This window comes from Emys orbicularis, chromosome 8, assembly GCF_028017835.1.
Source record: "Emys orbicularis isolate rEmyOrb1 chromosome 8, rEmyOrb1.hap1, whole genome shotgun sequence".
Lineage (NCBI taxonomy): Eukaryota > Metazoa > Chordata > Testudines > Emydidae > Emys > Emys orbicularis.
This window is the reverse complement of record NC_088690.1, coordinates 1,313,897-1,333,914: the sequence shown is the minus strand read 5'-3', so window position 1 is coordinate 1,333,914 and position 20,018 is coordinate 1,313,897. Positions and strand designations below refer to the sequence as shown.

General features: G+C 55.2%; 1 protein-coding gene across 1 annotated transcript in view; it reads right to left on the bottom strand.

The window, feature by feature from the left end:
* Positions 1-20,018, bottom strand: part of PTPRF (protein tyrosine phosphatase receptor type F) — a 362,984-nt gene that overhangs the window by 39,262 nt on the left and 303,704 nt on the right. Inside the window, exons 18-22 of the mRNA XM_065409241.1 lie at positions 15,229-15,482; positions 14,402-14,492; positions 11,593-11,805; positions 7,928-8,076; positions 4,142-4,257 (exon numbers count right to left, since the gene is read on the bottom strand). Of these exons, the coding sequence (XP_065265313.1) occupies positions 4,142-4,257; positions 7,928-8,076; positions 11,593-11,805; positions 14,402-14,492; positions 15,229-15,482 (823 nt within the window). The remainder of the gene's footprint in view (positions 1-4,141; positions 4,258-7,927; positions 8,077-11,592; positions 11,806-14,401; positions 14,493-15,228; positions 15,483-20,018) is intronic.

Below are 20,018 nucleotides of genomic sequence, written 5' to 3'. Positions count from 1 at the left end.
GAGCAGCCCTGGGGGAGGGGTGCAACCCCTTCCCCAGCGCAGTGGCTCCAGAACAGCACCCACATACGCCGGGGGAGGGGTCTGGAGGGCTCTGCTCTGCACAGCTCCCTGACTTCAACACGCTTCTCCAGGGAGGCCTCTGTAGCAGGCAGAGTGGAGAGTAGAGAAGTGCAGGCCCTTGGTCGGGGAGGCCAGAGATCCCCACTAACCCCGACAGGGCTGCAGGCTGCAAAGCCCTTAGCACTGGCCAGGGGGTGCCATTCCCAGGTCTCTCTCCTGTACCCGCGTGCTCCCCAGCACCGCCAGCAGCGAGGACAGACCTTTACGGTTATTTGGGGGTGGACTCAGTCTGAGGCTCACGAGAGACAGAGACTCCTAACTACTCATGCACCTCCGCTCCCACACTGCTCTGGGCTTGGTTCTCAGCCAGGCCCTGCGGTCTGGGCCAGCTGTGTTGTGGTTTGAAGGCTGAGGGCTGTGTACGCACCGAAGTTATTCTGGATTAATGCAGGGTGTGGATTCAAAGTGGACCAACTATTTCAGAATAACTCCAAGTGTAGACAAGCCTGACAAGTGTCCCTCAGCATGCAGACACCCTGGCCCCGCTGCTGTATTTCACCGGTGGCCAGAGCCACACTGGAAGCTGGTCCATCCAAGGCGAAAGGAGAGTGTGTTCAACCCCTGGGCCACGGAAAACCCTTCAATTTGTCCTTTTAGGGGGGTTAATTGGCCGCCTCTAAGGAAATGTCTGTTGTCCTGCCCACACCTGAGATGGAACTTCACAGCTGCAGAGCGCCCCATGCCCAGCTGTGCCCAGCGATCTGCCAAGCGACACAGCAGATTGGGCTGCATGAGCAGGGACTGGAATGCAGCTCTGAAGAGAAACAGTCGTTTGCTAATCAGCTGAGATTATTTTAGTGAGATCCTCAAGGCCAAAAGCCTTGTAGCCCCCAGACTGCTTTTGTGCTGTGCTGAACTGCTGGAGTGTGATGCAAATAGCACCAGAACCTGGCCTGTGTGGGACGTCTTGGCCCATTAATCATGTTAGAAAGTGAAATTACTGCCACTCTAATCTGCTGAGAGTGAGGGTGACCTTCAATGACATCGTAACAAAAATTACAGAGACAAGAGAGAAAGGGGAAGAGAAAGAAAAGCGAAGTGTCAAGATAAATACAGGAGGAGTGAAAACTAACTTGAGATATTCGGGCAACTGGGGACACTGGAACCTGCAAAGAAAAAAAACGGGGCAAGAACAGAAATCCCATTAGCCTTCAGACAATCATCGCAGAGGTTCAGAGGGGGAAAGGCAGAGAGATGAGGATGCAAAGGAAAGAGCAGAGTTTGCTGCAGAAAAGCAAGGACAAGCTGGAGCTCCCTCCTGGACTAAGCGGAGCCACACGGGCGCGCTGCCTGGCTGGGGAGCGGACGATAACCGAGCAGTTGAAGAGAACGTTTTTAACCCCAGCCAGCGCACTTTACTGCAGCTGGGGTACAAAGGGAAGTGCTGCTCCAAGCATGTGAAATGATTACACATCCCACCCTGACCCTCTGTCATCTGGCTGCAAACCCTACGACTGCCCAGGCCTCCGGGGGAGGCAGGCGTGAGGTTAAGGAGCGGACATAGAATCACATTCTTCCTGGTGGACAGAGAACACGGCACCGCCCAACTGAGCAGCCACTGAAGGGTCAGGCCTTTGGAATTCCAGCTAGCCACAGCTGGGCTCATCACAACGCAGAGACGCAGCCTGGCAAAATGGCACGTTAGTACCAAGAGGCTGACAATTCATGAAATAACCTGGGTCTGGAGCAGGAACCATTAAAGCGATAAGGCTTAATATTTAATAATGGGAGGCGGATTAATTATGCATGAAACAAGGTTTTCCCTGCCTCTGTGGTCTCCAGCAGGGACTATCAGCCACCAGCCCGTGCAGGTCTGATTCCAACATGTCTCGTTCGTTTTGTGCCCGTACAGCGCTGGGGATGCATCTCAAAGGGGGGACAGTCCAGGTGCCGTTTGGGCCTCCGGGCTCAGAGCCCGTCAATGCCCCTTCATTCACCAGCACCCTCTCCTCATTTCTAGCCGTGAGACTCCCCTTCCGACCTGCTGAGACGCCGCAGCAGCACTGGAGGGACAGGAAGTGACTTTGCTTGGGAGGGAAGCGCCAGATCGGAGGAGAAATGGGCTCAGCAGCCAAGGGAACAGAGCCATCTCTGGGGAACCGGGCTTTCCTTCCCTTACGCCTGCTCCCTGTTTGTCCTGACGCATGGGGGATGGGCGGCAGGGGGTGGCCTGCACCCCTCTACCCAGAGAATGTGGTTCTTGTGCAGATCTGGGTAGGGTCTTGCCCCTTTGTGCAGCATGTGACAGAAGCACATCTGACATGCTCTGGAGTGCCCAAGGGTAGGGCCTATGAACACATCCAGGGCCCCTGCAGGGACAGGAACCTACTCAAAATCCCAACCAGCCCCAGTGCTCAAATAATGACCAGCAGCCATGGCTGCTTCTCGCTGGGGAGTGAGGCCGGTGCATGGAAACCAGGTTTGGAAAGCACGTGCCCAGCACACAAGCAGCCTGAGCAAACCCCCAGGTACTGTCACCCTAAGGCCCTGCTGCTGCAACTCATCCGTCCCCAGCCCTGCACTCTGTGCGCTGGCAAAGCCCTGGCTGTGAGCTCTCAGCTCCTCCTTCAGCTGGCGGCTCCTCCCTCTCCCAAGACAGTACCAAACAATCTTCTCCAAAGCCGCTGCATAACATTTGCCTTATTTCATACCCTGAGGAGCCCCACAGCCCACTATTTATGGCAGAGCTGTCACTGCATCCTTCCCATCCAATCTGGAACATGAGCTTGGCACGAGGACTGCCTAGCAGCCCCCCAATCCTGGCCCTGTCCAGCCTCCCCTCTCAAGCAGCTCCCCTGGCAGCGCTGGGCTGAACAAGCCGTGCTGGTTCCTCGGCAGAGGAAGGGGAGAGCTGGGAAGTGGGGCTGGCTCGAATAGCCAGCAGTAAAAAGAAAGCTCTCGCTCACCCTCCCTGCCCAGACCCAGCAGGCTTCCATCAGGAAACACTCCCTTCAAACGCCTCCCGTTAGACAAAACCTTTTAGCCGGAGGAGCAGCAGGAAGAAAGGGAAAGTAGGTTATGTCCTAGGAAGGCTGGAAGGCAGCAGGGACCGGGGTGTGGCCTCATTTACTGCTAACTGCCCCCACCACGGAGAGCCCCACGGCCCTTCTGCTGCATTGAGGACGTGGCTCAATTAGCTTGGGCGTGCCGGTCTCTGATCTCGCTAATGACAGGCCCGGTGCTTTCAGAGCCGTCAGAGACACACGGGCTACAAAGCAGCAGCAGGAGACGTTTCTGCTCTGGAAAGTACAGTTGCCTCCCGTGGCTGATACACTGTCTACGGACCCCAGGCACCACAGGACAGTGCAGGCATGACTGGCGATGCTCCACAGTGAACGATTGCATGCAGAACTCACTGGGTGTGACCGAGCCCTCGTCCTCTGGCCTGCCAGCACTGCCCCCAGCAGCATCCCTCTCTGTGTTGGGGAGGAGCTATGCTTACAGCTCACCTCTCTTCCCCACATGAGCAGAGCAGGAGTAACCGCCTCTTGAGCCGTTTCTCAGATCTCCGTGTGGGAAGGGGCCCACCCTGCCCAGACACAGCGGCTGTCTGACACAGCGTCTTCGGCAGGCCAGCATCCTCCCTCGTTTTGCTTGTTAGCAAGGCTGAGACTCCTCGGACATGGTCCGCGCCCCGGGGCAGGTCAGAATGGAAAATCCTCAGAGCTTCCCTGAGCCTGAAGTCTCCCTGCCAGAGCCTCAGCACTTCGTCCTGATCAGCCACGCCCTGCAGAGTACCAGCCTCGCTTACGGCAGGGAGTGGGAGGGCCTGACACACACCAGGCTTCTGCCTCTGCAGGCCCTGTACGCCTGTGGTGACACGGTCGGGGAGCAGCATGTCAGCTCACAGGGCAGAGATGTGGGGACTCTGCACAAAGACCACTGGCCTTATCGCTATGGCTGGGAAGGGGCAGAACGTTTCAGAGAGTGATGGGGGCGAAATCCCCTCGGCCCAGTGTCTGCCGGGGGCGGGAGGGAGCTCTGGAACACCCGAGGGCAGGCACCGCAAACAGCATCCTACCTGGGGTCTGGTAGTTGAGGCGCCTCATCTCGACAGGGTCGGAGGAATGAGCCAGCAGGGAGTCCTTGAGGCCGATGGAGTGCTCGTCCTTGGACGAGGGGGAGTTGGCTCTTTTCCTAGGGAAGGAAAACACACAATTGAGGGGCCCAGCGAGGAAGTGCATGTCCCACAGACCAGCATGGCGACCAGACAGCTGCCTGGCCAGCAGGGCAGACATGGGGGGGGGGGGGGGGGGGCTGAATGTACTGATGGGTGCCTCTGCCCGTGAGCTTGGCTGCTGCACTCCCCGGGCCGGGAGCGCCACTCTCTGAGCAGCTAAACCAGCCCCCCAGTTACTGTCACAAGTGAAAGCAAAACCCCGTAAGAGCCCTCCCTGCCCGGCCCGGGCTGCAGCCGGGGGCCATGCTGGATTGGGGAGGGGGGGGGGGGGGGGCTGTGCACAAGAATGGCAGTCAGGACTCCTGGGCTCTCTCCAGCTCTGGGAGGGACTGGCAGGAAGTGCTCAGAGCAGGGGGCCAAGAGGACTCAGGACTCCTGCATTTGAGACCCAGCTGTGCCACCACCTCTCTGCGGGCCCATGTTGCTGGCCTAAGGTTCTCCACCCTATAGTGCGCGGATGAGCCCTCTGACTTCCCACTGCAGGACGACAGGGGCTTAACCAGCAAGGGTGTGGGAAGCCCTTAGGAGATGCCATATTCCGTACAATGTATTCATCAGAAGCAAAGAGGAGGAAGCAAAACCCCATTACCTCTTACTCTCCCTAGGAACTATTTCCTGTAGCGGAAGGATAGAGTCAATTTCCCCCCCAAGTATTAAAAGAAATGAAATGTAGAGAACCATAGCGTAATGGTGTAAAGACTCTTCAGGGTGTGTTTTATTGGGCCATTAATACATGTCTTGAATGGCTGAAGGCACCCCAGGCGTGTATTAACGGGACAATAAAACACACTGTTGTCTCTTAATGCTATATTTATGTCACCACCTCGGGCGCTGATCTTGGTGTAATTCACCAGCCAAGGAGGGACAGACCTGATTGGTAATTGGACGGGAGACCTTTAAGGCAAACTTGGCACTGCAAGAAGTGCTATGGATGTTTCAGATGGGTTACAGTTAAAGGGAATGCCCCCGTGTGGTGCTAGGGGGCGCTGTGCTCTGCGGAGCAGGGACATTTCTCTGGGTCAGTGCTGACCCAAATGCCTCAGCGTAGAACTAGAGGGTGCTGCTGTGATACTGGAGGCTTTGCCTTTTGGACAAAACATAAACCCAGGGGGGGTTGCCCCACTGGTGAATATCAAAGACCCCATAGCTTTCTGTAGGAGACGGGCATGTTGTCACCAATCTCCCAGGTCAATTTTAGTGTGTGTCCCCATCTAAATTCACCAGCTTTCCTCCCCTTTCTAATCTGTTCTGAGGAGTTGCCGGGCATTGTTAACAGCTGCCATGTTCCGCCCAGAAGTAGCTGCATTTCAGACTCGTGCGTGACCGGAGTCTCACATACATGACTAGGGAAGGTGCTGTTCCAGCACAGGGTGTTACTACTTACACACTGCTACAGAGCTGTGCACACGGGTTTCTGCATTAGTGCCTGGTGTGGGGAGCGGCAAGACGTCATTCGTTATTAAGTGATTCTACGCAGCAGAACTTTAATTCACTCGGGGGAACCCAAACTATGACTGAAGTTCAGTTTGCAGCCAAAACATCTGGACATTGGGACTACAAGACATTCGGGGTGATCGGCAGGGGAGGAGCAGCATGTGATCCTCACACCACGTGGAGTGATCCAAGCATCTACCAAGTCCTCTGACTCTCTGAGAGCCAGACAGGAGAGCTCCCGGACTTTACAGCATCAATGGAAGGAGAGGGACAAGCGCACACGAAAGCACCATCTCTCCTGCTCTCAGACACCATGGTGAGACACGGCATATGTTATCGTGCTTTGGTGCCCAAGTCCTTGGGCAACGTGACTTGGGTCTCTGTGGGGAAGGAGGCAAAAAGGTGTTTGATATTAGTCAGTTTCAAAAGCCCACACGGGGCTTCTGTGAAACCAACAAATCCAGGCTGTCCAGACTTTCAAGCAATGTACCAATAGCTGGATTCAATCCGTTTGCATTTGAGATTTAGAACTCCAGGGAGAAAACCCCTCAGAAAGGAAGCTAGAGAGCGAAGCCTTAGGAGAAAGCAGCCGGACTCAGCGCCCAGAGGTGTGTCGGGTGCTGCTGTCTCATGATGACAAGTGAAGAGCACCAGGGAACAGAGTTATTTAATTTCTGAAGCGTCCATCTCACAATGGGGTCTGGGGAGCCACAGAAAAAACAAAACTAAGCCAAGCTGGGCCCAGCACCCAAAGGGACCCGCAGACAGACAGACACAGGGAAACCCAGATGAGGGAATATCTGCCCTGGGCTTCCACAAAACATTCCTTGTGGTGGCTCAGAAACCGCTTGTGTCTGTCAACTTCCGTAAAAGAAACCCTCCTGGAGACGGGTGAATTACCACACAGGGCCATCTGGGCATCGGCTAATGCGTAAAGGCAGGATTTGAATTATGGAGCCCAAGTGCAGATGGCACCTTCCCAAGCAGCACAGTCCCTGTCAATGCAATGGCCACAGGCTGGCATCGCACCGTGGCAAGGTTAGGGTCAACTTTACCAGCTGCAGGAGACATTGATCCATGTTACAGACGAATGGCACCTAAGTTCTCAGTTGAAAGACTGGAGGTGCAAAGAAACCCCTATAACCACTTACAATCGCACTTCTAGATTTGTAACCCAGTTGCAAAACATTCTGGCACAAATCTTGTGACCTGTGATTGTCAGCCACATGAATTGCTAAAGGCTGAGGGGTAGTACGCCACGCCTGCACATAGGGAAGCCGGGACACTCCAGGCAGTAGGTTCTTAAAGGGGGAAGTAGATTTTAAACTTTAAACAAAGAGGGAAGAGAAAACGGATTCCTACCTTTCTTGTTTACTAGATCCAGAGAAGAGCAGAAACAGAAGAAAGGAGGTGATCACTGAGACAGAAAGGCACTGACTGCACATGCACAGCGCAGAGCTCCATTTAATCAGAGAACAAAGCCACGTCCCTTCCCCCAGCCCAAAATACACAGAGAGAGAGAGAATCCAGGAGGTGAGCGGATAGACTCTACTGGTTACAATTGAGTGGGCTATAGAAACTCATGTAAATGAACCAACAGCTCATCACAGAGACTTACAACACAGGGTCACACTACAGAGCTTATGGCCCATGAGCTCGGAGGGCTGGTCCTTCAGCGGGGAGCACACCGCGCCAGTGGGACGCTCGAGGGGCACCAGGAGGAGGAGCAGCATTTCTGTCTGGGTTTAGCCCTTAGTGTCCATGGCCTGCCAAGGGGCGGAGTGAAGCAGGCAAGCTCTTTAGTAGGGGCAACTGAGAGGGGCCAATCAGGCTCCCACATCTTCAACTTCACCAGGACACTCAGGCTCTGGAAACCAGCCTGGGGAAGCTAACCCGAGAGTGGTGGGACTCCTCCTAGCACGCCACCAAGGACAGATCGCTTCCCCTTCCCCCGACTGCCCCGTGGGGCCCTGGGACACCTCCTGCCTCCCTCTTCTTTCTGTGCCTGGGGATTCACATTCATGCCCCAGCCGGTTGTCTACTGTCTACTTTACAAACCAGCCCTGTATGCTGCTTCGCATGCCCTCCACCATGCCCGTAGGCCCTGAACCAGACAGGGAACGCTGGGTCTGACGGCGAGAGGGAGGTCCCTTGGTGCCGACATGCTGCGTGGGGAGCAGGCCTGGCTCTCACCTTTTGAAGAGCAGGATAGCAATGACGATGATGATGATTAATATAACGGCCAGCACCGGTCCCATCACCCACAGCATCTCGGGCTCGTCCTGCTGCTTCGCCGAAGACATCACAATCTCATCCGAGTAGGGGCTGGCTGCGTACCTCTTCTGCAGAGGGCGGGGGGCAGAGAATGCAAACATCCATTAGGGTGAAGGAAACGACCACCTCCCATCCTATTGTACGGCACCCTGCCTCTGCCCAGCGCGGGGAGGGCCTGGCTCCCACACCCAGGGCTCCCCGTGCGCCAGGGCATCGCGCCAGCACACATGGAAATCCACCTCCTCCTCCTGGGAAATGGCACAATCCAACTTAGAGCAATTCTCCAGCCAGCCAGCCGAGCTCCCTAGGTGCCGAAATGGAACAGCCCAGCTAACAGCAACTCCCCCACTAGGCTCCCTAGGAGCAAATTACAGGCTTTGCAATCCCAGGCAGCGGCTGGGGCTGGCTGATGAGCGCTAAGTGGTTTATAACACCTATTATGCTGATATAAACACATCTCCCCAGGATGGGGCTGCAGTTGGAGAACCCCCGCCAGGCCAGACACTTCTTTTGAGGGAACAAAAGGACGTGTCTCAGCTCCGCTAGCAGAGATCTCGGCGCAGGGGTCTCTCGCTAGCAGGGTCCTTCCCAAGAACGAGGCGATGTGGTGGCACAGTGACCTGTGGCCTCGAAGAGGCTGCTGCTCAGATCGAGTACAGCAGGGCAGGATTAACAGACCCAACGCCCAGCTGCAGGCTTGTTATGCCGCGGTTGCTAAGGCTTATGTCGCCGTGGCGTCGCTTCACAGCTCAGCCTTACTGGGTCAGAAGGGTTAAATACTGCGAAAAGCAATCCCTTCCGCCTAGCGAGAAAGCAGGAGCCGTATCACCCAAGAGCCGGGGGCTCTCAGGTAGCACCTGCTGCCCTGTGCTCGGAACGAGAAACTCTCCAGCCTTGCCACAGTCAGGAAGTTCGGGTGCCTGAGATCTATACATTGCCCGCTTTAAGGTCAAGTTCAGACCCACACTTCACGTGGATGCAGGTGTGAAGGGGCGGGTGGGAATCTCCTCTCCTGGGCCTGCTATCTACGACCCCCTTCCGGCAATACACAGGTCAAACCCTCAGGTGCAGCTAGGCGGGTTTAGCAGCAGCCTGCAGCGGTACTGGCAGCGGGTTCTGCTGGGGGCCATGTGCCCTTGCACGTCCCCCCCATAGGGTCCTGCAAGCTTCAATCTCTTCTCCTTTCCTGGCCAATGTCTGCGTGTGGCCACTAGAGGCACTACGGAGATAGTTTGGGCCCACCAGCGTGTAGACAACACTTCGCTCTACAGCTCAGACAGCACCCTTCTGGCGCTCTGCCGGACCCTGACGTGGGGGTGGGGAGGGGGACGAGCTGCTCCGGCTCCGGCTCCGGCTCCGTCAGACAAGAGGCAGGGGAGGTAAGTGGGCAGCGGGAGGGAGGGGCTCATTGCCGCGCTATTTGCTGAGGAAGGCGCACAGGTCCCACAGAAATATCTAGCTACATATGAAGACAGGACTAAACGCTACTATCACATGGAGCCTCCTTCCTGGGGCCAGTGCAGGCAGACACAGCGCTGCAGAGCGTTTGCCCTGCTGGGCTTGCAAAGGGGCCCGAGACACCAGTGTCCCTTGGTCTCTTTGACTGGCCTCCCTCCGAAGCAAGGAAGGAGCCCAGCGAGCCGAAGGATCATGAGGACGATGTTTCCAGACGGAGCAGGTGCCCCCCGATGAGCCGCGCTCGGCCCGACTCTAGGGACCCAGCAGGCAATGCAGGAGTTGTGTGGGGACAAGCAGCCCTGTGACTGGACACACTGCCTTGTGCTTTCCGCGAGAATGGGCCCCATGTCGCAGGGTCCTGGGGGCAGTAAAGCTACCAGCGTGCCTGGCCGGTGTGATCTGAGACCTCTGCACTGCTAGCTGGGTCTCTTCCCCGCCTCACTGTGTCTGCACCTTGCCATGAGCACCGTGGGCCGGATGAGTAATGGAGAGTTTGACCAGTGCTAATGAGCCATTACAAGTAAATGAGGCTGAAGAAGTGAGCCCCAGCGTGGGAGCGGAGCAGAGGGTCCGGAGCATCTTTATTATCTCCCATTATTTACACACTGCCGCTGCCACCTCTCTCCTCCCTCCCCCACAAGCAATTTACAGGAGGATCTCCTGGTACAGGTCTTGCTCTATTTCATGCTCACTGCGGCAGCCATCCTCTCCCTCCCTTAGACCCCTGCGTGCTGGGCCAGCTGCCTTCCTCAGCCATCCAGGTATGCGCCATTTCCCCCTTAGCAAGGAGAGGCACCAGGGCTGGGAACCCGCACGCTTTCACGCCCCGCAAAGACCCTGCTACTGTGGGAACAGGTGAATTTACTCCCTTACATGCCCCTTTCGAGGGAGATTCTGATCAGGGAAGTGACTCTCCAAGCTCCCTCCATGTCTCTTCTGAGTGAGCCCTGTTCAGCCAGGCAGAGTCCAGAGTGCGTAGGACTCCGCCCCGCCTCCTGCATCAGGGCTGACTGACAACTCCCACCTGTTCATGCTCTCTGTATGTGTATATATATCTCCTCAATATATGTTCCATTCTATGCATCCGATGAAGTGGGCTATAGCCCACGAAAGCTTATGCTCACATAAATTTGTTAAAATAACAGGAGTACTTGTGGCACCTTAGAGACTAACAAATTTATTAGAGCATAAGCTTTCGTGGGCTACAACCCACTTCTTCGGATGCATATATGCGAAAGCTTATGCTCTAATAAATTTGTTAGTCTCTAAGGTGCCACAAGTACTCCTGTTATTTTTGCGGATACAGACTAACACGGCTGCTACTCTGAAACCTGTCATAAATTTGTTAGTCTCGAAGGTGCCACAAGTACTCCTGTTCTTTTTTCTAGAATCCACAGGGTCATACAGTGGAGTGCAAAACTGCTCTGCAGATCCCAGCGGCATCTCAGCACTCCTGGAGCTCTGACATGTCCCAGGGCAGATAGGATTAGAGCGTTACTGCCAGGGGACTGGAGAAAAAAGTGGTAGTACTCAGACAATGCTAATGTCTAACCTATTGTTACAGGGCACCAGAGTGCACGGAGCAGCTCTCCCCCACCCACCCAGTGACGACGGGCCCCTCTCCGCAGGCCAGTTTAGAGGTTTCTCTGCAGCCACCACAGCTAGAGGCTGGAAGCCCAGCCGAGAGTCTGGTGAGCACAGCAGCAGTTTAGGAAGGGTGGGTGAGGCAGCTGGGTGCCTGCGGGCTGTCTCTGAGCCTGGTCCCTGCGAGCGCACAGGCCTGTTCCACAGTCACTTTTCTGAGCAGAAACGGGGCTCAGAGCCAGCCCCGTCACAGCGGAGTCTAGAGCTCTGCAGTAGCGGAGCTCAACTCCCAGTGCTGCCCTCAGCTCTCATCTGGTATGTCAAAGATACCTGCTCTTTCCCGCAGAAAACACCATCCATCAAGTCAGTTCCAATGGACGCCTCCTCTCCCTGACACCAGCTACTGTGCCGGGCTCGCCTCACTTTGCAGGGAACTCCACTGAGCAGGCTGCCAGCTCCCTGCACTGAGCCCCTCGGGCGCCCCTTGCCAGGGTGAGGTGGGGGGAGAGAGCGGGATGCCCCTTCTAGCAAGAAGCCCTTACCGTCTCGCCGTCCTCCAGCGACGCCAGCACAAAGCAGCGATAGCTCAGATCCTCAGAGAGCGGCTTGTTGTAGAAGCCCTTGTAGGTCTTCTCATCTCCCAAGGTGAAGGTCTCTGGCAACATGTCCACTTGAGCAGCGATATAGGGCTTCAGCCTGTCTGCCTGACGCCGCTGGCGCCTGCCCAGGCCGCCCTGGCTGATGGCCTCCAGTAACTGAGGACAAAGAACGTGGGTCATTACATCCCTCTCCCCAGCGTTCGAGAGGTGCACGCTGCCCTGACTGACAGCCGGGGACCTGCACGTGGATTGGGCCAAGCCCAGCCAGGAACAGACGCTTCAGAACTTTCCTCCCTACTTATTTCATTGACCCCCTGGCAGCCCCCCTCACGCCTCAAGTCAGAGGGCTGGATTGGCAACCTCCTGCTCATTTCCATGACGAAGGCCGAGGCTGGGCTGGGGCAGGGGAGGAAAGGCTCCTGGCTGAGTTACAGTTAACATGCAGCAAAGCAACTGGGGGGTGACTGAACCTCCAGCTGTTGAAGGCATTGCTAGGGCCCCCATCACCGTGGGATTTGCTGTAAGCGCCTTCGCACCCAGGCTGGCGTCAGAGAGAGAGAGGTCTGGGCCTTGGGACTCGGCCGCCGTGACGCTCACTCTGTTATTTCACGGGAGGGGCATTGCTTGGACCCCAAGAGCCCTGGGTTAATGGATTCCAGCTGGCTGCAAGGGAAGCAGGCCACGTTCGGTGATCCGTTGGCATGGAGAGCCGCTTGGCTCTCCACAGACACCAGGCATGAACGGCAGTCGCGGCTGCTGTCGAGAAAAAGTGACATTTGTGCGTCTCTCCCTGTCTGAGCTCTGCTAGTTCCCCTGCTGCTGGGCTGCCGGAAGGGCTGCGTGTAGATCACACAGAGCCACAGCAGATTTCATGGGACGCTCAGAGCAAAAATGGCACATTTCATAGTCGGCCACGAATTCCTGAAAAAGGCATAAACACCCCAACATTCAATTACGCTGCTAAAAATGACTCGCCGGTGTCTGAAGACGTTTTTCTAGTGAATAAAAATCAGTGCCAGGCTCCAAACAGAAATTCCAATTTCAAATGGAGGAGGAGGCATGAAATACATTTCACAGCCCGACGTGCCGCATTGTCAGCAGACAGGGCCCTAGAGTGACGTGGGGCTGGGAACACGGGTATTTACACAGAGGCCGTCAAAGCGCCCCAGCCCCTCTCCCCTGGCAGCCGAGCCCCTGTTGAGGTGAACCAGGGAGGCCAGCGTCTGTAACCTCACGGAAGGAACCAGGCAAAGGAGAAGCCTCGCGTTTACAGACTAATATCCTGGGAACCGTGGGGAGGAAAGGCAGGAGAACACCAACGGACTGTGAGGTTTGCACGTCGGTACAAGGCAGGGTCGAATGAGAGCTGGGAATTACAGCCAGCACATCTCAGTTCCACCTGCACCACACACATTTGCTGGCCATTGTCACCCTTCGGTCCTTTTTAGCCTAGGGTGACGACAGGCAGCTCCTAGTCTGTGCTCGTTTGGCACCACCACAGGACCTTGCTGCCGGGTCACAATGCGGCAGTGCAGACTTGGGCTCGTGCACAAGGGACTGGCACCAGTGAAAGCCCCTTCTAGTGTCTCCTTAAAAAACCAAACCTCTGCGTGCTTCAGAACCACCGTTACTGTCACCACGAGCCCCCGTGCTGCGCTGCCTCCAGCCTCCTCTTCGGAGGGCTTAGCTCTGTAAGTCCTAGTGCGGATGATACATACCCGCCTGTGTCTAACTCTGGGCTGCAGCTAGAGCGCACGGCTCTGTGAGCTAACATGTACACTAACACCTCCTAAAACAAAACTACAGACCCAAGGGGTGACCCCCGCTTCATTAGTCACTTGCTGCATCTTGTCTGAAATGACATTTAAACGCTCTGGGGCAGAGAACAGGACTGGACTTGCCCCACGCACAGCACAAGGGGGCCCCGTTTCTGACTGGAGTCTCTACATGCTATTGTCACCTACATGCATATTCCATACAAAAAACGACACAAAAAGAACGTTAAGGTTGCGAAGTCAAGCACTCGAATGCAGGAAATGCCAGAATGCAGGTTGCCCAGGCAGCTTTCAGCCGGCTCCCTGGTGCCTGTGTATTATGAGAGAGTTTTTAATTACACAATCACACACTATGTTGTCCACAGGACCCTGCCTCATTCAGCGCACCGGACGCAACGAGCAGCTGTTCAATATTTTTTTTTCTCCTCGTTTACTGCACACGATTCAAATCCTGCTCCAAAGACACACAGGGAGTTGTGATGGTTAAACCATGAAAAGCATTTTGACTGTGCAACGTGGAGGGGACTAGGGCACCGGATGGGGGATTGAGAGTTTTGGGCGCTGGCTTTAGCTCTGTATCTGACATTCTGAGACACCCTGGGCAAATTACTTGGCGTCTCAGCTTCCCCACCTGTAAAATGGGGACAATACTACTGCCCTGCCTAATGCTGGGGTCTGACTCAGTGTTTGCAAAGGGCTGAGGGAGTCTCCCGGGGAAGAAGCTAGAAGGCGAAGGAATCAAACCCTTGGGCAGGCTGTGGAAGTGCCAAGCATTAGGGCGGTTATCAGATCCTGCACAGGCAGGAGGGAAAAAGTGAGCTCAGGGGGCTTCTCTGCAAGCCTGTCCCCTGGCAGTGCCCCTTTCCTCATACAAGCCGGAGCTCTAAGACACCTTTCCCAGGGCCCAGGCAGCGTGGGCGAAGCACAAAAGGAAGCCTTAGAAGATCACACTTAAACCAGGTCTCTCTGACTCCTACCTGGTCCAGCTCCATCTCATCAGGCGTCCGCCACCTGGCCGTGCGGCTGCTGGTGGTTTGATCTACTGGCACAACCACAATATAGTACCACCTGGGGAGGAAAGAAGGGTCAGGGGAGGTGGCTAGTGCTAGCAGGAGACATTAGGACATTTCTTTAGCAGGTGATTGAATAGAAACAAGTTCAAGATGCCTCCCATCAAAACCCCTTCCCCAAATCTCCTCTTTCCCCCCTTCTGTAATGGGCAAAAAGCTTCACTTAGCCAGAGGCCAGTTTCCCTGCTGTGCTGAGGAGCGGAACGCTCCCTGCTAGCGATCATTAGGTTAATGAAGATACACAGACCACGCGCTAGACTAGAGGACGGTGGCAGGAGCTGGGGTAAGAACATTTATATAAACTGGCTGTAGCAGGATCCCTGGGGGAATCGGGTTTCAGCACGAGGATAGCACAGTTACAAATGAGACTTCTATGAACTGGCTCGTTTTAATCTCCTTGAGGCTTTAAGGACATTACTTATTCAAAAGCTGCTGTGCAGTGACAGAGAGAGCACCTCCGGATTCTCATCTGGCTTTCCCGGGAGGGTCTCAGTTCCACCCCGAGAAGTGACGGGGAGCTGTGACCCTGTCTCACAAAAGCATCAGCTCAGAACATGCCAGCAATGCGCTGTCATGTGGTGAAGGGAAAACCTGGCTCCAGCATCTGCGGGCTGCTCTGGCATTCATCCCACAATGTCACTGAATCAGTGGGTTAGACTCAGTGGGTACATAAAGAGAACAATCCAGCCTCCTACCCCCCCTTGCCCTCTGGTCCATTAGCAGGGAGCACCTACCTAACTGGCGCTGAGATCTGGACTTTGGGAAGGGTGAGGGTGAACTTTCCTTCCTGCATGTATTTGTTTGTGGAGATGGGTTTGCTCTGCAAGACATCAGGAGCCGTGTGGATAGATACCCGGTGCTGGAGCCCACCAGCGCTGCTGCCGCGGTTCATTAGCACAAAGGAATACTCTGTATCCGGCTGAAGGTCGCTTATGAGCTTCTTCATCGAATGGCCGTCCACCTCCACACTCTGGCTGTTGTACAGGATCTGAAACGGGAAAGGACACATCATGCAGCAGGGCATGCTCAGAATAGAAGGCAGCATTAGAGCTGATCACCTGCGGGAGGGCCCAGAGCCAGATTATGGAATGCACATAACGAGAACAAAGAGCCACACAGCTCGACGTCCAGCACAGTAACCCGGAGCAGCCGGCGGAGCAGCACGCACTGCTCCTTATGGCCACAGTGCGGAATCGCGAACACCGGCTGGGTGGTTAGAATCCTAAACTGCAAAGACTCCACCAGACGCATCCCCGGCGATGCCCCACCAGAGCGTCTCTTCGGTGCATAGGTAGGAGGACAGGACAGATGGGTTCATATTAATGGGTCTTTGTTTCCTTGTGGGGGCATGACATATAATGGACTTTGGGCATAAAACCCCATTGGTTCTAAAGTGGTTTCAACCCTAATCTAACAGTAAACACACGCTCAAAGGGAGAACACAGAACTGCCCCTTCCCAGGAAGGGAACTACGGGGATCATTTGTTTCCTAGAATTATGCCTCTGACCAATCAGTAATGCATCTCACACACCCACACCCACACCCAAAAACACGACCTCACTGGTGTGACACCAGGGCACCAGCACAGCAGCTGCTGGCGCGCTGCAAACCGAGCACAGAGCTTGGGGCTCAAACCTTACCTCTGCCTGATGTGGGCTTCCAAAGAACCGTCCCCGGCATCACTGCTGGAGAGAATGGGGAGCGCACGCTCCTATTGGCATGGAGCAGGGCACTGCCAGGTGATATCACGAGGAAACAAGAAACGACGCCCCTGGGGCTGCCTGCTCAAGCCACCCTAGCTGGCTGACCGAGAGCTGCTCTCCTGGACGCGTGGGGCCGTGGGCGCTCTCTGGTGGTTGCTGCTGCCCCACGTGCTCAGTATGAATTTGCTCCCGCTGCAGTGGCTGATTTGCATGAGCAGAGTGGCACCTGCTGGGCTTCATTGGTTTCAGGCCGAAAATCTGGATCTGAGCCCTGGTCCAACCTCTCCGTGGGAGAGCCAGCAGCAAGGGGACCCCGCCCCATCCCAGCTTTAACGGAGACGCGTGGCAGAGTCAGAAACACAAGCGATCCCCACAGACACCCGCGGTGCTGGTGAGAGGACTGGAGGGCCTGAGGCTGCCTGAGGCTGCAGCGGAGACGCAGGCTCCTCTCTGCTAGGCAATCCCCAGCACTCGACGGGGGGTTCCTGAATCTAATGGAGGCTGCAAGATCGATTAATACGTAGAAAGTGCTCTGAAGAGACCATATGCTGAGAGCTGCTGTCATGAACCAGGGAGGGGGTGAGCCTAGAGCACCCAGGTGGAGACGGCTGCCACATGCCCACAAACATGCTCTGCCTTTGGGCTCTCCAGAGAAGGGAGCCAGCGACCTTTCTCCCCTCTGGGTGCAGCTGAGCGGGTGAAGCAGCACCAGAGCGAGGCGGGACACTTCTGCCAGCAGCTAGCAGAGCCCTGAAGCAGCTGCTGTCTCACTGGGGCAGGCGCCCCTCATTAACTCCACAGGGGAGCTAGCGAGAAGGGGAGCAGCAGGCCCTGCAGAACCCCTGGGGCAGCCAGGCACAGGGAGCAAACGCAGAGTGAGGTGCACAGTGCTGCTTTGGGTTACCTAAGTAGCCACGCCCAGAAGGCTTTGGCCACTGCACTCTGCTGAGGTTGGTCCATTCACATACAGACTCTTCTCCGGCAGCACGGAGGACGTGGTCAGCCGGAACAGAGCACGAAGGGAGGGACAGACACGACCCACGTTCTCATTGACATGCGCCGGTCTTTCGGGATGGGCCCCACTGCTAAAATAACAAGGATGCCTGCAGTGATGAGACCCCTGATGGCTCCCCAGTGCGGAGGCGATGCGGAGGGAGTGTTCTCTGCTGTGACTCCTGTGAGACTATTTCTTCTGAGGCTTTAATCCCTTCTCTGCAGAGAGACACGTCAGACAGGCACTAGAGTGAGTGCAAAGCATCCAGACCCAGAAATGCCTCTTAAAGCCTCTGGAATGTCAGACGTTTAGTTGGCAGGTTTCCTCCTGCTCAGTCACACCAGACTCAGCCAAGCCAGAAGAAACAGCTGGTTACTTTAGAGCTCTGCAGTCTATCCTTGCATCAACTCCTTCAAGCACTAACACAGTATATGTTGTCTATACAATGCACAGGTGCGAAGGCTGTAGGCCTTGCTGGAGCCCTAGGCATGGTTAAAAGCATGAGGCAAGGTCGGCTGTGAACCAAAGTGGGCCTTGTTAGAATAGTAACACTAGGAATCAGCTGACCAAGCAAACGCATTCCTGACAGAAGACACAGACCTCTCAAGTAACCACCTCATGCTCTCCTCAGAGGGCGGGGCGGGACCCCGGGTAAGATCCGGAGGGGAGGACAGGAGAATGGATGAGGACGTTTTGTCTGAACTATTAGGTGTGAGGCACAAGGAGGGTAACTAGTAACATCTGGAGCGTAGCACGTAACTGGTTTGTATCGCCGTATAACAGGAGGGGCAGCTTTGTATTGGCCTATGGGACACCACATGCTGACGGAGCTGACCCCTGCACTGTCACAGGCGTTCGTGTGATAGTGTGCCGGTAACCAGCAAGCCGGGCATTGACACCGAGCTTTGCTGACAGTGAACCTGGCTGAGTTTTCGGCACCAAGACATCACGGTCTGCTGAGTCAGCAACCCGCCGTCTCTGCTGGTGCAGAAACACGGCAGCTCCAGGAACAGGAACCCGCGTGCCGTGTTTCCCTGGGGGCGGGGGCAGGGAGGCCCACGAGTGCTGCAGACTGGATGGACAGTCTGGGGCTTTCAGCCAGAGTCTCCTTGCTTGCTCTGGGTTTGATTGAAAAGCTCCACAAACTTGCACTGCATGGTCTCCTGCTGACATCCGAAGACGACGTTCATTGCCTTGCCCAGACACGTGTGTCCAAAGACAAGGAAACAAAGCTCCCAGCCCCTCTCCCCACAACGGTTCTGTGTTCCTCTACCTGCCAGTCTGCATTACCTTTTCCAACGCTATGCACCATTAGTTAGCGCCTCTCCATGAACCGTAGATGATGTAAGGGCACAGGGATAAAGTCACTGCTGTGTAGGAGCCCAGGGGCTGAAGCTAGCATACCAACCAGAGGCTGCCGAACGGCTCAGTGACACCTACTTTAGTCAGCAGTGAAATGTGGCCAAAGGGCTTTAAACTGCTGAACACTGGGCTGACCCACGCCTGCCCTGCTATAAAATCCCTGTTAGTGCTGCTCTAGCTCACAGAGACAGGCTTGCAAAGCTCGGCAGGTCCAAATGTCATCGCTAAAGGCTGGAGTCTTGGTTATAACGCAGCTGAGGCTAACTGCCATTCATGGGGCTGTTTCTATGCTCACTAAAAAATGTGCTGAACTGAATCATAGAATCATAGACTATCAGGGTTGGAAGGGACCTCAGGAGGTCATCTAGTCCAACCCCCTGATCAAAGCAGGACCAATCCCCAACTAAATCATCCCAGCCAGGGCTTTGTCAAGCCTGACCGTAAAAACCTCTAAGGAAGGAGATTCCACCACCTCCCTAGGGAACCCATTCCAGTGCTTCACCACCCTCCTAGTGAAAAAGTGTTTCCTAATATCCAACCTAAACCTCCCCCACTGCAACTCGAGACCATTGCTCCTTGTTCTGTCATCTGCCACCACTGAGAACAGTCTAGTTCCATCCTCTTTGGAACCCCCCCTCAGGTAGTTGAAAGCAGCTATCAAATCCCCCCTCATTCTTCTCTTCTGCAGACTAAACAATCCCAGTTCCCTCAGCCTCTCCTCATAAGTCATGTGCTCCAGCCCCCTAATCATTTTTGTTGCCCTCCGCTGGACTCTTTCCAATTTTTCCACATCCTTCTTGTCGTGTGGGGCCCAGAACTGGACCCAGGACTCCAGATGAGGCCTCACCAACGTCGAATAGAATCATGCAAAGACTGAAGCACAGCAGCTTTAGATTAAATCTCAGGAAAACCTTCCTGACTGTCAGACCAGCAGGACCATGGAACAGACGCCTCAGGAGGTCGTGGAAGACCCTTCAAATGGAGGCTGGATAGCATCTGTCTTGGATGGCGCAGACACAATGAATCCTGCACTTTGGCAGGGAGTTAGAATCTTTTTCTCCCCTGTAAAATACCTAACAATGCTGCCCACAACCCACACAGCCTCTGTCCTGGGCAAGGCCAGGGAGGCGTGTCAAGGAAATGAAAAAACCACCACCAAGGCTGGCCTTACACTTTACGTGAAAGCACCGGAACTGCCCAAACCAACTCCTAGCTCAAAATGGTGAGAATCCAGCAATTGTCAAATTTCACCTTTACTTGGAAAATATGCAAGGAGGAAAGTCCCTGGAATCTAGGAACAATGTCCGAGGCTTATGGCCAGGAGGGCTGGAATGTAAAATACCCCACCAAAGCCAGGCAGCACTTTGCAGGGAGTTTATCCCGGGCCCAGATGAAGCTGTGAAGTTCCCTGAAGAGAACTGACACCTGCTTTACTGATTTGATAGGAGTGAAAATTCCAGAGGT